This window comes from Galeopterus variegatus, unplaced genomic scaffold (genome assembly GCF_000696425.1).
Source record: "Galeopterus variegatus unplaced genomic scaffold, G_variegatus-3.0.2 Scaffold4558, whole genome shotgun sequence".
NCBI lineage: Eukaryota > Metazoa > Chordata > Mammalia > Dermoptera > Cynocephalidae > Galeopterus > Galeopterus variegatus.
The window spans coordinates 24,332-38,528 of NW_007730669.1; the positions used below are offsets into that span (position 1 = coordinate 24,332).

Here is a 14,197-nt window from a genome sequence, read left to right on the forward strand (position 1 = left end):
GATGGACCTAGAGAGAATTATATTAAGTGAAACGAGTCAGGCACAAAAAGAGAAATATCACATGTTCTCACTTATTGGTGGGAGCTAAAAATAAATAAATAAATACACAATAAAACTGGGCGGGGGGGAAGAAGACACAGCAATTACAGTTCCTTGAAGTTGATACGACAAGTGAACAGAAAGGACATTGTTGGGAGGAAGTGGGGAGACGGAGGAGGGAGGGAGGTTTCGGTAATGGGCCACAACAATCAACCACATTGTATATTGACAAAATAAAATAATATTAAAAAAGAAAAAGAAATGCATAGTCCAGAGATCTACTCTAAGGAGCCACTGATAAAGACAGTATGTTTATAAACTTTAGAACACTTCTTTCAAGTTGTATATTTTCTGGAACATTCTACACACATAACTTTGCACCAAGCTCTTCACACTACTTACATTTACAAGATTTTCCTACATCAGGAGCCTTCACATGAGTTTAAAAGTAATTGTTAAGACTAAAATCTTCTTAGTGTTTTTCACACTTACAGGGTTTTCGTCCAGTGTGCATTCTTACGTATGGGCCCATTGAAGACTTTTGCACATTGCTTATATTCAAGAGGTTTCTCCTTTGTGTATTCTTTCACGGCTTTGAATTGAACCGGGATGACTAAAGACTTTCCCACATGCTTAACATTTATACAGGTTCTCTCCACTATGCATTTTCTTGTGTGTGAGAAAGGCTGTGTGATAATGAAGACTGTCCAACATTCTTTACTTAGGGTTTCTCTCCAGTGGCACTTTCTTCATGTACTTGAATGGAACTGGAAAGACTGAGGGCTTTCCCACCTTTCTTACTTTCACAGGGCTTCTCCCCAGTGTGTGCGCTTTCATGTATCTTTAATGTACTAGGAGCAGCTCCTTACATTTATAAGGACTATCTCCAGTGTATGTTCGTTCTTTCATGCATTCGTAATAAACTGGGATGCACAAAGCCCTTCCCACTCAACCTACATTTATAAGATCCACCTCCAGTGTGCACTGTCATGTGTTTTTCAGTGCTTAAGTGAGAACTGAAGGCTTCCCCACATTTCTTACATTCATAGTGTTTCTCTCCAGTGTGTGTTCTTTCATGTACTTGAAATGTACTGGCAGCATCAAAGCTTTCCCACACATAAGTGTGCACTGTCATGTGTTTTTCAGTGCTTAAGTGAGAACTGAAGGCTTCCCCACATTTCTCACATTCATAGTGTTTCTCTCCAGTGTGTGTTCTTTCATGTACTTGAAATGTACTGGCAGCATCAAAGCTTTCCCACACATGGTCCATTTATAATGTCCATCTCCAGTGTGCTTTACCATGTGTCTTCAAATGCTTATGAGAGAAATGAAGGCCTGGCCACACTGCTTACAATCACAGGGTTTCTCTCCAGTGCGAGTCCCTTCACGCATTTGATAAGAGTGGTAATAACTGAAGGTTTTCCCTCACTCCTTACATTTGTATCAATTCTCTCCAGATTCATGATATTCATATGGTTTTTGTCCAGAGTGAGCTCTGATGTGCCTATTAGGGGATGAAGGACAGGTGAAGACTCTCTGCACATGCTGCTTTCACTTCGTTTTACTGCAGGAGGAGTTTTCTTGTTCAGATGACAATATGGAACCTGGCTGGAGGTTTCCCCACCTTGATCATCTTCTGTACCTTCACAGATTCTCTCTACCACATAACCCCTTAGATTTGTCCTGGGCCTTTTGCACTGATTTTCAATGTTCTGGGCTTCCCAGTTTTTTCCCATAGAGCCCAGGTTCCTGAAGGTTTCCAGCATCACATCTGTGTAGAGATTCTTCTAAGAAGGATCCAGCAAAGCCCACTCCTCCAGAGTGAAGTTCACAGTTCTCAAAGGCCCCTGAATCCATTTCCCAGCTTCCAGGTGTCCTGGTGTCCTCCCTGCTGCCTCCACAGACCCTGCAGGTAACAGCGTGATGGAGGCTGTGGCAAAGCCACATGGGACATCTGGGAGCAGCCAGAAGCTAACCACAGAAAGGAGAGGACCCCCGCACAAGGTCATCTGATTATGAGTCTACTTTCCAGAGCTCTGCAGCTTCTCAGTATCCACACTCCTTATGTAGTTGTTCTAAGCAGCTGGAGGCCACCTACAGGGCAGGCTGCCCGGGAAGTACCAAGTGCAACGTCATTGCCCTCCCTTTGCAGGCTCAAGATTGCCATCAGCTTGTAGTCACTGTCCTCAGGCCTCTGCTCCCACTCCAGATTATGCCCCTGCTTCACTCCAACTCTGATTAGTTAAATCCATTGTTCTTAATTAAGAAAGAATAATTTGACGGTTTTAGTGAACTGTTATTGGTTCCCTTTAGTTATTCAAAGCACACACAAAAAATGTTGTTACAACGTCTATGAGCTTCAGGAAGTTAAACTCCAGGCAGAAATCTACTTCCAAAACCTAGAAATGAGAAATAGCATCAGAAAGTATGCTGGCTTGCTTGCTACTTTTTCTAAATGCTTACAAAAAGAAACAAATGTTTGAGAATATGTGTGGCTGAGGAAGAGCGGGAGTTTTCTTTCCTAGCATTATGCTTGAAATTCGTGCATTTTCCACAAATTTGTGTGTAATACTGCTGCTACTTTCTACTTTTGTTTCAAAGCACTCATTTCCTTTGGATTCTTTGCCTGTAATTATAGCGAGCTCCACAAGGGGACAGTGTGGTGGTGGCAGTTTAGACAGACTATGTGGCAGGGCCACAGGGTGCTCCAGGCGTTCTTAGACATTGAATATTTTATCACTCAAAGCATCTTTTATGTAAAGATAATGCCATGGTTAAGAGAGGAAGGTTTTGACAGAATTTGGTGCTGGTATGTTTAGGGCTCTGGAAATAACCAGATCCTGTCCCTCAAACAACCAGGTCCTCCCCATGGGCCCCCCACTTGTTGTGCCTCTTTCCCTTCTGGACCCCTCCCCATCACCCTCCTGTCAGCCTCCCTCCTGACTGGTCCAGCCATTCTCTCCCAAAGCCCTCCCACTGCCCCACTGCCCTCCACCAGACTCCCTGCTCGTCAGCCCCTTTCCCAGTGTTCACCACCCTCCCTTACCTCCCTCTATCATCATCAGCCATCTGTCCCCATTGGGACCCCCTCTTCACCCATCCCTTCCTCACGGCCCCCATCCTGTTGTTCCTCCATCCCCTGACCATCTTCCCCCACCACCCTCAGCCCTCCTTTCTGTTGCCTCCCCCCCCACTTTCATCTCCTTTATGCATCTCCCTCCTCATCAGCTTCCCTCCCTGCAGGGTCGCTGAGCATCTTATACGTAAAGGGAGCAATGGCAGAATAAGGGTCCAGAACCTCTTCATCATGCACAGCAGGCTCCCCTTGCAGAATCTGGACAAGAAAGTCTAAAACAGGCAGCTGAGGGTGAAGCCCAGGTGGGGCCCCTTTTCCCCCACTCTCCCACCCCCAGGATCTTATCTTCTGGCCACATGGAGGAAAGTGGGGAGAGGGAAAGATCTAGAGATCAGATATTGGTAGAGATTCTCCACCCAGCTGCCCCCATGAAGGAGTTGAAAGAATCTGTGTATCCACTCAGCCACGGAAGGTGAGCAGAGACAGACCCGACCCCCCCACTAGGATGAGAGAAGACGCTGAGATGTCCCTACCCGATGATAACCCCGAAGAATCAAGCATGTCAACACTGAAGAAAGTTTTTATTTTTTTAAGAGTATGCATATAGGTTAAAGTACTGTTTCTCAAACTTTCCCAATGGAACTAATCCCAGGGTGTTCCCTAAGTCTGGGATGGAATCTGGGATTTAAACTATTTTTAGCAAATACACCAGGTGATTCTGCAAGAGTCTTTGAAGAATCTTGAGTACAATTTGGTATATATCTTACTTATCCTTAACTGTCACCCATCTTAACTATTAACTTAGTGATTGCTTAGTCTGACCCTGATTTTATGCCCAGACTTGATTAGAACTATTCTAAATTCCTTCATCCCTCAGATTCTGTCCTCTGAGGAAAAAAAGCAACTGGAGATGGTTTTGTTTGTTTATTAATAAAATCACACAGAGGTCCTGGCATGCTTCCATTTTCACCTTCTTGTGAAATTCAAGTCAATAAATACTTGGGTTCCTGCAGCCACCAGGGCTTCCCCCTTCTTGGTCTGTGAGTGCTCACTGGGGACAACTTCCTCTCCTGCCAGAGGCCACCATCGCTGTGCAGCAGAGAAAGCAAGAGGCTCTCGTGTCAGAGCTGGATCTGATGGTTGCAGTGTCCCGCTGTGTAAGAGGCAGCACCTCCTCTGCAGCACCTCCTCTGCGCCCGGGCTTGTACATTCCTAAAACAGAACACAACCTCCCACCTTGTCTTTCTCTCTGCAGGTCTGTCCTCACTCACGGAAGCCGTTTGCAGTTAAAGATAAACTTTCAAGGCACACATCTAAAGCAGTTTGTACTCCTGCAAGCACAGTTCTAAAACAATCCCCACAGCAAGTGTAAGAGGTCTGAAGATCGGTGTGAGAGGGAGGTATAAAGGTCAAATGAAAATGAGAGATACGTCTGTGGAAGTCATTTTATCAAGTCCTGGACACAAGGAAAAAGAGATTCTTGGGGTCTAATCCACCCTCTTACTTGTAGTTTGGGGCCTGCTGAAGAATTACCTAGACTACCTATTTTTGAAATCATCCAGATCACAGAACAATAAAATAATTAACCAAACCATTAAAAAAAAAAGTTTTCCTTAGAAGGTAGCTCTTTATCAGGCCAACAATTGCCAACCATCAGGTGAACACATGAAATCCAGGGGTTCTCGGGGTATAGGGTCTGCCGGCCCCAGCGCTGATGCTCCGCCTGGTGACCCTTGCTCCGTGGGCAGCTGGCCTATAAAAGGACATCCCAAATCTGGCAGGGGCTCAAGGTGGCAGCCAGGCTTCTATGTGGCTGCCTTCTGTCCCGGCTCCACCCCACTGTCTCGTGACTCACCCCAACTCCCTGGAGCAAAGAGCTCTGTGCCCTAACTCACAACCCCATTCTGCAACTCATTCAAACCTCCCCTTCCTGCAGGATGGCCAGGTCTGCATTCCTCTGATACCCCTCCCTGTAGGTGAACTTGCCCCCCTCCCCCCACAACCACCATCACCAAGATGAGAGGTAGGAAGGGTCCAACCCCCAGCAATACCCCGGGCTTCAGACCTCAGTGTTGGAAAGTTCTTTATTGCAGCTCAATCCCTCACCTTAACACTGTCCTGGTCCCTGCCCCTCTTGCTACCTGCCACCTGTCAAAGGAGAGTATTTGCTCCCCTCTATTTGTCTTTTCACCCTGATTTGTGTGGCCTTTTTCTTGTTATTAAATAACCAGGACATGTGTTTATTTTGTTCTGGCTAAAGAGTGTTACACACGTAACAAACAATAAAAGCACCAGAGAGCACCTGTTACTTGTTCTGCCCAACTGTGCTTAACTATATTGCCCGCATATTTAAGGAATGATAATCTCACCCAGATATTGCAGCATCTGGCCCTTGACGCTTATCTCCCTTCACAGGTCCTTTTCTGTAGTTCACATACTGCCAGCTGCCTTTATGATCACTGTGAAACTCTCTATGCATCTCTTCAAATTCCCCCTCAGTTTATGCCTTCACCAAAGCACTCGATAAGAAAGGACAGTGCCTCAAAAGTCTTGTGGAATAAGCCAGGTTAGGAATCCAAATTTCTATTTTGCGGACAAGAAAAACACAACCCATTCTAAATTCCAAAGATCAGGAAACACATTGCAGGGAGCTCTGCATTGAGTTCGACATGCCAGGACCAAGCAGAATTTGATTTATAGGTGACATGTTCACAATATGGCCCAAAGAACAATCTGAGAATTTTTCCCAGGTGAACACATTACTGCAAAATCATACCAGAGCTAGGTGACATAGGTGACATAGACCAGAGCTCCAACTCCGACAGGAAAAAATGCCTCAAGACCACCCCAAGAGAAGAGAATTTGTCAGAAAGGAAGCCCGTGAGATGACGCTGTAGAGATAATGATGTGGTCTCTAAAGTTTTACAACATGACTTCAGTGAATCACATGCAATGAATGGATATACAGCTTCTGTTTTAAAGAAAGAACAAACTTATACATTGTAGAATTTGGGAGGCTGGATACTGGCAAAATTCTTAACTCCCATTACTTTTCCCTGGTTATATGAGTAGTAGTCAAGACCGAGGTCTGGAAGTTCTACAACACAGTCCTTTATGGGTTAAAAAATGACCCTTGGCTAGCTTTACCCTGAGGCACTCTGAAATATAACTAGAAAAATCTGAAAAGAGAAAACAGAAGACTCACACCGGGATTACATCCCACCCCGTCCCTTAGGCAACCACGTCTTTGAGTTGGGCAGGAGGAACCCACTGCAAAGCTCCCGCTGTTCCACCTCAGTGGGCCCAGAAGCACCCCACAACTCCGTTTCTGCCGCTGCGGGAGCCAGGAAAGACTGATCGCCTCCTTCTCTTGGTGCTTTGCTAAGTTTCAGGAGATGCAACTAGAAAAAAACATAAAAGGAGCAGGCCTGAAAAACATGCTTCTGATGGCTATGCAGTCCCCTGCTCCCACCCCACCCCAGAGTGAGCCTCCTCAGAGCTGATCACACTTGCAGGCATCTCTGGGGGACGTCATCAAGATCTCTGCATGTGGGGGTCTCTACACATGGGGGTCCCTGCCTTGTGTCATCCAGGAACACTCACAGGCATGATCCAGTCAGCTGTCTAACAGGCAGAGCAATGCTCCCCGGGGCCCTTCTGTGAACCTGCCTCTCTGAGCAGCCCTATCCCAGGCTGATAAGCAGCACATTTTCCATGACCCCATGCTGGCCGCCTCTTGTGGGGTCATGGAGGCAGAGCAGGTGAGAGCACACATGAGCTTGTGATAGGGACTCTCGAATGGCAGCTATGGAGGACACCCCTGCTGAGGTGTGTCTGTTTGCTTTCAGATAGAACAATGACCTCAGTGCATGAATCACCAGAGAATGTCTCTATACCTCACCACTAGCATTTCAAACATAACTTTTTGCACAAGTTCCAGACTGAATCCCGTCTTCATTTGACCAAAGATGTGTGGGTAGCAGTAAATAAACAAGGGATGAATTTGGCCACAGTCGCCCTGTCAACCACCCCATGCCTACTGCTATGGGTTAAAGACGTCCCCCCAAAGTTTATGTAATGGAAACTTGAACCCCATTGTAACAATGTTAAGAGGGGGGAAATCAAATTATGATATTTGAAAAGTGGGAGTCTTTGAGAGGTGATTGGATCCTGAGGACTGTGCCCTCGTGAATGGCTTAATCCACGCAAAGGAGTAACAAGTTATTACGGGCGTGGTTCTGATGGCTCTATAAGGGGAGGGATGGAGGTTAGCTTGCTCGCTCTTGTGGTTCCTGCCATGTGATACTTTGCTTGGCTGTAGAGAGCCGCCACCAAGAAGGCCCTCACCAGATGCTCCTCCAGACCCTGGACTTCCCAGCCTCCCAAACTGTAAGAAGTAAATTGTATTTGTTTATAAATTACCCAGTTTCAGGTATTCTGTGATAAGCAACAGAAAACAGACTAATACACCTACTAAACCATGACAAAATACAACCAGAGAAGCTCAAGTGAAAGAACTTGAAGGAATAAAAAGCCACAGGTACGTTCAATACTCCTTTCCTCTGCTCCACCTGCCCCTGGGCTCGGTGCATTCAAATGCACTTCAACTGTGTGTGGTCGTCTGCTGTAAAGACCATCTGGGATACCTGCCTCTGACAGAGACCCACACACTAGAGCAGGAGTTGACAAACTTTTTTTGTAATGGGCCAGAGAGTAAATATTTTCAGTTCTGGGGATTGTAGTTTCTGTCTCAATAACTCAAATTTGCCATTGTAGCACCAAAGAAACCATTGACTATATGTAAACAAATGGCTGTGTCCCAATAAAACTTGTTTTACAAAAACTTGCAGTGGGCCACATTGGCCCATGGGCTGTAGTTTTCCAACCCCTGCATGAGAGTATTACTTCCCTCTTTATCAAAAACCCACCTGTTCTGGGTCCCACGTTGCTGTGATCTGCTTCCTAAGCCCAGTGATAACATGGTATGCTTCCTGCGAGGCCTTTAAGCATAAAGTTGTTTACACTAAAATAGGAGTTGGCAAATTAAGGCCTTAGGGCCAAATCCTGTTTCAGGAAATAAAGTTTTATTGAAACCGAGCTATGTCCCTTTATTTACATATCGTGTACAGCTGCTTTGGCTCTGTTAGGGAAGAGTTGATTAAACTACAAGAGACTACATGGCCTAAAAAGCTGTGAATATTTACTACCTGGACCTTTACCAAAAACTTTGCCAGCTCCTGCACTAGGGAAAAATGTAAAGATAAAATTTTGACAATAATTTAGTTCCAGAGGTGGCCATTAAATACTAACTAATAAACTGAAGTAAAATTAAATTCATCATAAACAGCCAAAAGTAATGGAATGGTTTGGAAAATACGGTCAACATAGGGTGGAATAGTATGCAGCCATCAAAAGTTACATCTATGGGGCCGGCCCGGTGGTGCACTGCTACAGTGCGCCACTTGGGAGCGCAGCGGCGCTCCCGCCGAGGGTTCGGATCCCACATACAGACTGGCCGCTCACTGGCTGAGCGAGGTGTGGGCGCAACACCGAGGGTTGCGATCCTGTTGCTGGTCCCGGTCCGGTACAGGTGCGACACTGAGGGTTGCGATCCGTTGCCGGTCACGAAAAAAGACAAAAAGGAAAAAAAAAAAAGTTACATCTATGAATGATTTATTTATTCTTTCATAAGAAATGGATCTAATTTTATTTTTTTGCATATGTCTACTTGGTTATCCCAACACCACTTTTTTTTTTATTGAAACGTAATTGATTATACATATTTGTGGGGTACAGTGTTGAATATCAATACCCATGTACAATGGGTGATTATCAAATCGGATAATTAGTATATTCACCATTACAAAATGTAATCATTCTTTGTGACCTTTTACCCATTTCTCACTAGCCTCCCTCTCACTCCCACTTTCCCACCACAGTTCCGTTCTCTCCTTCTGAAAGTTCAATGGATTATTGTGATTGTTCTATCTTTTTTTATTTGTTTATTTTTTTAGCTCCCACTTATGAGTGAGGACATGGTATTTCTCTTTCTGTGTCTGACTTATTTTGTTGAACATAATTTTCTCTAAGTTCATCCATATTGCTGCAAATGGCAGAATTTCATTCGTTTTTATGGCAGAATAGTATTCTGTTGTGTATATATACCACATTTTCCTTACCCAGTTGTCTGTTGATGGACATTTAGGTTGGTTCCAATTCTTGGCTATTGTGAATAAGTTGTGATAAACATGGGAGTGCAGGTATCGCTTCAACATGATGATTAGCATTCCTTTGGATATATACACAGCAGTGGGATTGCTGGATCATATGGCAGTTCTATCTGTAGTTGTTTGAGAAATCTGCATACTGTTTTCCATAATGGCTGCACTACTTTACAGTCCCACCAACAGTGTAGGAGGGTTCTGCTTTCTCCACATCCTCACCAGCATTTGTTATTCTCTGTCTTTTTGATAACAGCCAGTCTAACTGGGGTGAGATGATATCTCAATGTAGTTTTTATTTGCATTTCCCTAATGCTTAGTGATGTGGAGCATTTTGTCATGTGTCTGTCGGCCATTTGTATATCTTCATTTGAAAAAATGCCTATTTAGCTCTTTGCTTTTTTAATCAGGTTACTTGTTTTTTACTATTACATTGTTTGAGTTCCTTGTATATTCTGGATATTAATTCCTTGCCAGATGCATATTTCGCAAATATTTTCTCCCATTCTATAGGTTGTCTTTTCTCTCTGTTAATTGTTTCTTTGGCTGTGCAGAAAGATATAATCCCGTTTATTTTTTCTTGTGTTGCCTGTGCTTTTGGGGTCTTATTCCTAAAGTCTTTGTCCAATCTTACTTCTTGAAGTGTTTCCCCTATGTTTTCTTTAATGAGTTTTATAGTTTCCAGTCTTATATTTAAGTCTTTAATCCATTTTAAGTTGATTTTGGTACACAGCAAGAGATACAGCTTTAGTTTCATTCTTCTATATATGGAGTCCAGTTTTCCCAGCACCATTTATTGAAGAGGCAGAGTCTTTTCTTTTCCCCAATGTATGTTCTTGGTGCCTTTGCTAAAGATCAGTTGGCTGTAAGTATGTGGGCTGATTTCTAGGTTATCTATTCTGTTCCACTGATCCAAGTGTCTTCTTTTTGTGTCAGTACCATGCTGTTTTAGTTACTACAGCTTTGTAGTATAATTTGAACTCAGGTAGTGTTATGCCTCTGGCTTTATTTTTTTGCTCAGGATTGCTTTGGCTATTCAGGGTCTTTTGTTGTTCCATATGAATGTTAGGATTGTTTTTTCCTATTTCTGTGAAGAATGGTATTGGTATTTTGATGGGGACTGCATTGAATCTGTAGATCACTTTGGGTAGTATGGACATTTTCACAATGTTAATTTTTCCAATCCAAGAGCACGGAATGTCTTTCCATCTTTTTGTGTCCTTTTTAATTTCTTTCAACAGTGATTTGTAGTTATCGTTATAGAGATCTTTTACCTCCTTGGTTAAATTGATTCCTAGGTATTTTATTTTTCTGGTGACTATTGTAAATGGGCTTTCTTTCTTTTATATTTTATTTTATTTTTAAGTTTATTTACTTAATATATATTTTCGTACATTCTATGATGTTGTGGAGCAGCTTGGGGGGAGGGGGGTGAGGGGAAAGGGGAAGGAAATAGGATGTGAGGAGGAGGAAGAAAGAGGGAGAGTTGAGGCCTATGGCACCCCCCTCATTCCTGCATGGGAGACCAGGGGGTTTCCAGTGGTGGGCTGGTCATTGCTGAGCTGGGTGCAGATGTAAGAGAGGTGTAGCTGAAGCCCTTGCCCCCTCAACCTTCCCAACTCAGGAGCCTGGGGCGCTTCCTGCAGTGGCTCAGTGGTCATCACTGGACTGGTTGTCCAGTGGGTGTCGGGGGGTGTGGCCAAGGTCCTCAGACCCCCACCACCCCAACTCAGGAGAGCTCAGGGAGCTTCCTGCAGTGGCTCCGTGGTTGTCACTGGCTGCTTGTGGGTGTCAGTGGGGCATGGCTGAGGCCTTGGACCCCCCCCACCCTTGAGGCTGGTTGTGCGTATTGGGGGGCATGGCTGAGGCCCCCAGCCCTCCCCTCTCCCTGGCTTAGTAGCCCAGGGGACTTACTGTCCATCTAGGTTTTACAGGTGTTCTTTGGTGATGTGAGACCTCTACTAGTTAATATCAAACTTTGTCTCTGGTCTGTGGGTATTCTGTTTTTTCTTTCAGTTCTGTGTTGGATTATTTGCTGTTTCTACCATGTAAACTCTGCACTGTAACTAATTTGTTGTCCTCTGCTTACTTCTAAAATGGGGGAACTTCCTGTGGGGACCAGTGCTTGAGCTCTGTGGTTGGGTTAAATTGCTGCTTTGCTGCTGATTCCCTAGAGGAGGCTTTTTGTGCAGCTCAGGATTTAATGGTTGACTTTATAGGTACTTCTGGGTCTTGTGAGATCCAGTACACCTGGGTTGTATGGAAACCCCTGTCTGGGCCTCAGTCTTTTCAGCAAACTGTACCCCTACAGTTCTATATTCCTGACCAGTCTCCACTGAGTGGTCCTGCACTGACTGAGGGGCAGATCAGCTGTCCTTGCTGTGCCCCAGTGTTCTCCCAGTGGGCCTGTCTCCCCCACCACCTGTGCTCCAAACACTTCCCATGGGACAGGCAATGTGCTGCTCCCTTGCAATGACTCGCTGGCCTCTGAGTGGCTCCTTTTTTCAGTTGTTGTGGCTCCTTGCTCCTATGTGGGTCCACAGGAACACCGTTGGTGGTACTGCTGGCGTGGGGTCCACCAAGGCCCTCTTCTCCCCTGCTGCCTGCAAGCAACTTCATCCAAAGGTCACAACTGTGGCTTTTGCCAGCTCCTGCTCCATGTCATCAGCTCAAGCCTTGAAGCAGCCAGGGCTCAAAACAGTTGGAGTGGTTCTTTATTTCTCTCATCGTGGCTTCTCCTGCCTTCATGAACTCCGTAGGTCTCTCTTCCTCTTCCTTTGAGCTCTAGTGGCCCCAGCTTGGCTGTCACTGCTTCTTAATAGTTGTAAATTGATTGATTTGTGGGAGAGAGTAGCCTGTCTTGACCAGAAACCTTGGTTTTCTTTCTTGATTTCTTTTTCTGCCAGTTCATTATTGGAGTATAAAATACTCCTGGTTTTTGCATGTTGATTTTGTATCCCACAACTTTGCTGAAATCATTTATCAGGTCTAAGAGTTATTTGATAGAGTCTTTAGAGTTTTCTGTTTATATAGGATCATGTCATCTGCAAACAGGGACAGGTTGACTCCATCTTTTCCAATCTAGATGCCCTTTATTTCTTTCTCTTGCCTGATTTCTGTGCTTAGTACTTCCAATACTATGTTAAACAGGAGCGGTGAGAGCAGGCATTCTTGCCTTCTTCCTGTTCTTAAGAGAAAAGATGAGAGCTTTTCAGGCTCATTCAGGATGACATCAGCAGTGGGTTTGTTGTATATAGTTTTTATTATGTTGAGATACTTTCCTTCTAGACCTAATTTGCTGAGTCTTTATCCTAAAGGGATGTTGAATTTCATCAAATGCTTTTTCTGCATCTATTGAGATAATCATATGGCTTTTGTCCTTAATTTTTTTGATGTGTTGTATCACATTTATTGACTTGTGTATATTGAACCATCCTTGCATCCCTGGGATAAATCCCACTTGATCATGGTGTACAATTTTTTTGATGTGTTGCTATATTCTGTTTGATAATATTTTGTTGAGGATTTTGGCATCTATGTTCATAAAAGATATTAGCCTGTAGTTTTCTTTTTTTGTTGTATCTTTGTCTGGTTTTGGTATCAGGGTGTGCTGGCCTCATAGGATGAGTTTGGGAGAACGGCCTCTGTTTCAATTTTTTGGAATAGTTTGAAGAGAATTGGTATTAACTCCTCTTTAAATGTTTAGTGGAATTCATCAGTAAAGCCATCCAATCCTAGATTTTTCTTTTTGGGGGAGAGTGATTACTGTTTCAGTCTCATTGCTTGTTGTTGGTCTGCTCAGGTTTTCTATTTCTTCTTGGTTTAGTCTTGGTATTTTGCATGTGTCCAGAAATTTATCCATTTCCTCCAGGTTTTCAAATTTGTTGGCATATAGTTGTTTGTTTATAATAGTCTCTAATGATTCTTTGTATTACTGTGGTATCAGTTGTAATGTCTCCTTTTTCATTTCTAATTTTTGTGTTTTGGGTCTTCTCTCTTCTCTTTTAGTTAGCCTAGCTAATCGTTTGTCTATTTTGTTTATCTTCTAAAAAAATCCTAACTCTTTGTTTCATTGATCTTTTGTATCATTTTTGGGAGTCTCTGTTTCATTTAGCTCTGCTCTGATCTTAATTATCTTACCATCTACTAATTTGGGGATTGGATTGTTCTTGGTTTTCTAGTTCTTTGAGGTGTAACATTAGGTTGTTTATGTGAAATCTTTCTATTCTTTTGATGTAATCATTTATTGCAATAAACTTCCCTCTTAGTATTGATTTTGCAGTATCCCTCAGGTTTTGATATGGTGTGTTTTTCTTTTTATTAGTTTCAAGAAATTTTTGATTTCCTATTTAATTTTTTCTTGGATCCATAGGTTGTTCAGGAGCCTATTGTTAATTACTACGTATTTGTATAGTTTCCAGAGTTTTGCTTGGTAATGATTTCTACTTTTAATTCACTGTGGTCTAAAAAGATACTTGAAATGATTTCAATTTTTAAAAATTTGTTGAGATTTGATTTGTGACCTAACATGTGGTCCATCCTGGAGAATGTCTCATGTGCTGATGAAAAGAATGTATATTCTGTAGTTGTTGGATGAAATGTCCTATAGATATCTGCCAAGTCCAATTGGTCTAAAGTGTAGTTTAATTCATGTGTTTTTCTGTTGATTTGTTGCCTAGATGATCTGTTCAATGCTGAGAGAGAGGTGCTCAAGTCCCCAACTATTATCACAGTGTGGTCTATCTCTTTCTTTAGGTCTTATAGTGTTTGCTTTATATATCTGGGTTCGCCAGTGTTGGGTGCATATATGTTTATGATCATTATGCTTTCTTGGTAGATAGATCCCTTTATCATTAAAAAT

At 43.3% G+C, this 14,197-nt stretch overlaps 1 protein-coding gene across 1 annotated transcript; it reads right to left on the bottom strand.

The window, feature by feature from the left end:
- Positions 1 to 796: 796 nt before the first annotated feature.
- On the bottom strand, positions 797 to 1,174 carry LOC103603341 (zinc finger protein 136-like; the record flags this gene model as incomplete). The annotated part of the gene is made up of 2 exons (XM_008587833.1): positions 1,025 to 1,174; positions 797 to 880 (listed from the first exon to the last, which is right to left on the bottom strand). Coding segments are annotated over exons 1-2 (234 nt in total), but the record flags the coding sequence as incomplete, so codon positions are not given.
- Positions 1,175 to 14,197: the final 13,023 nt, after the last annotated feature.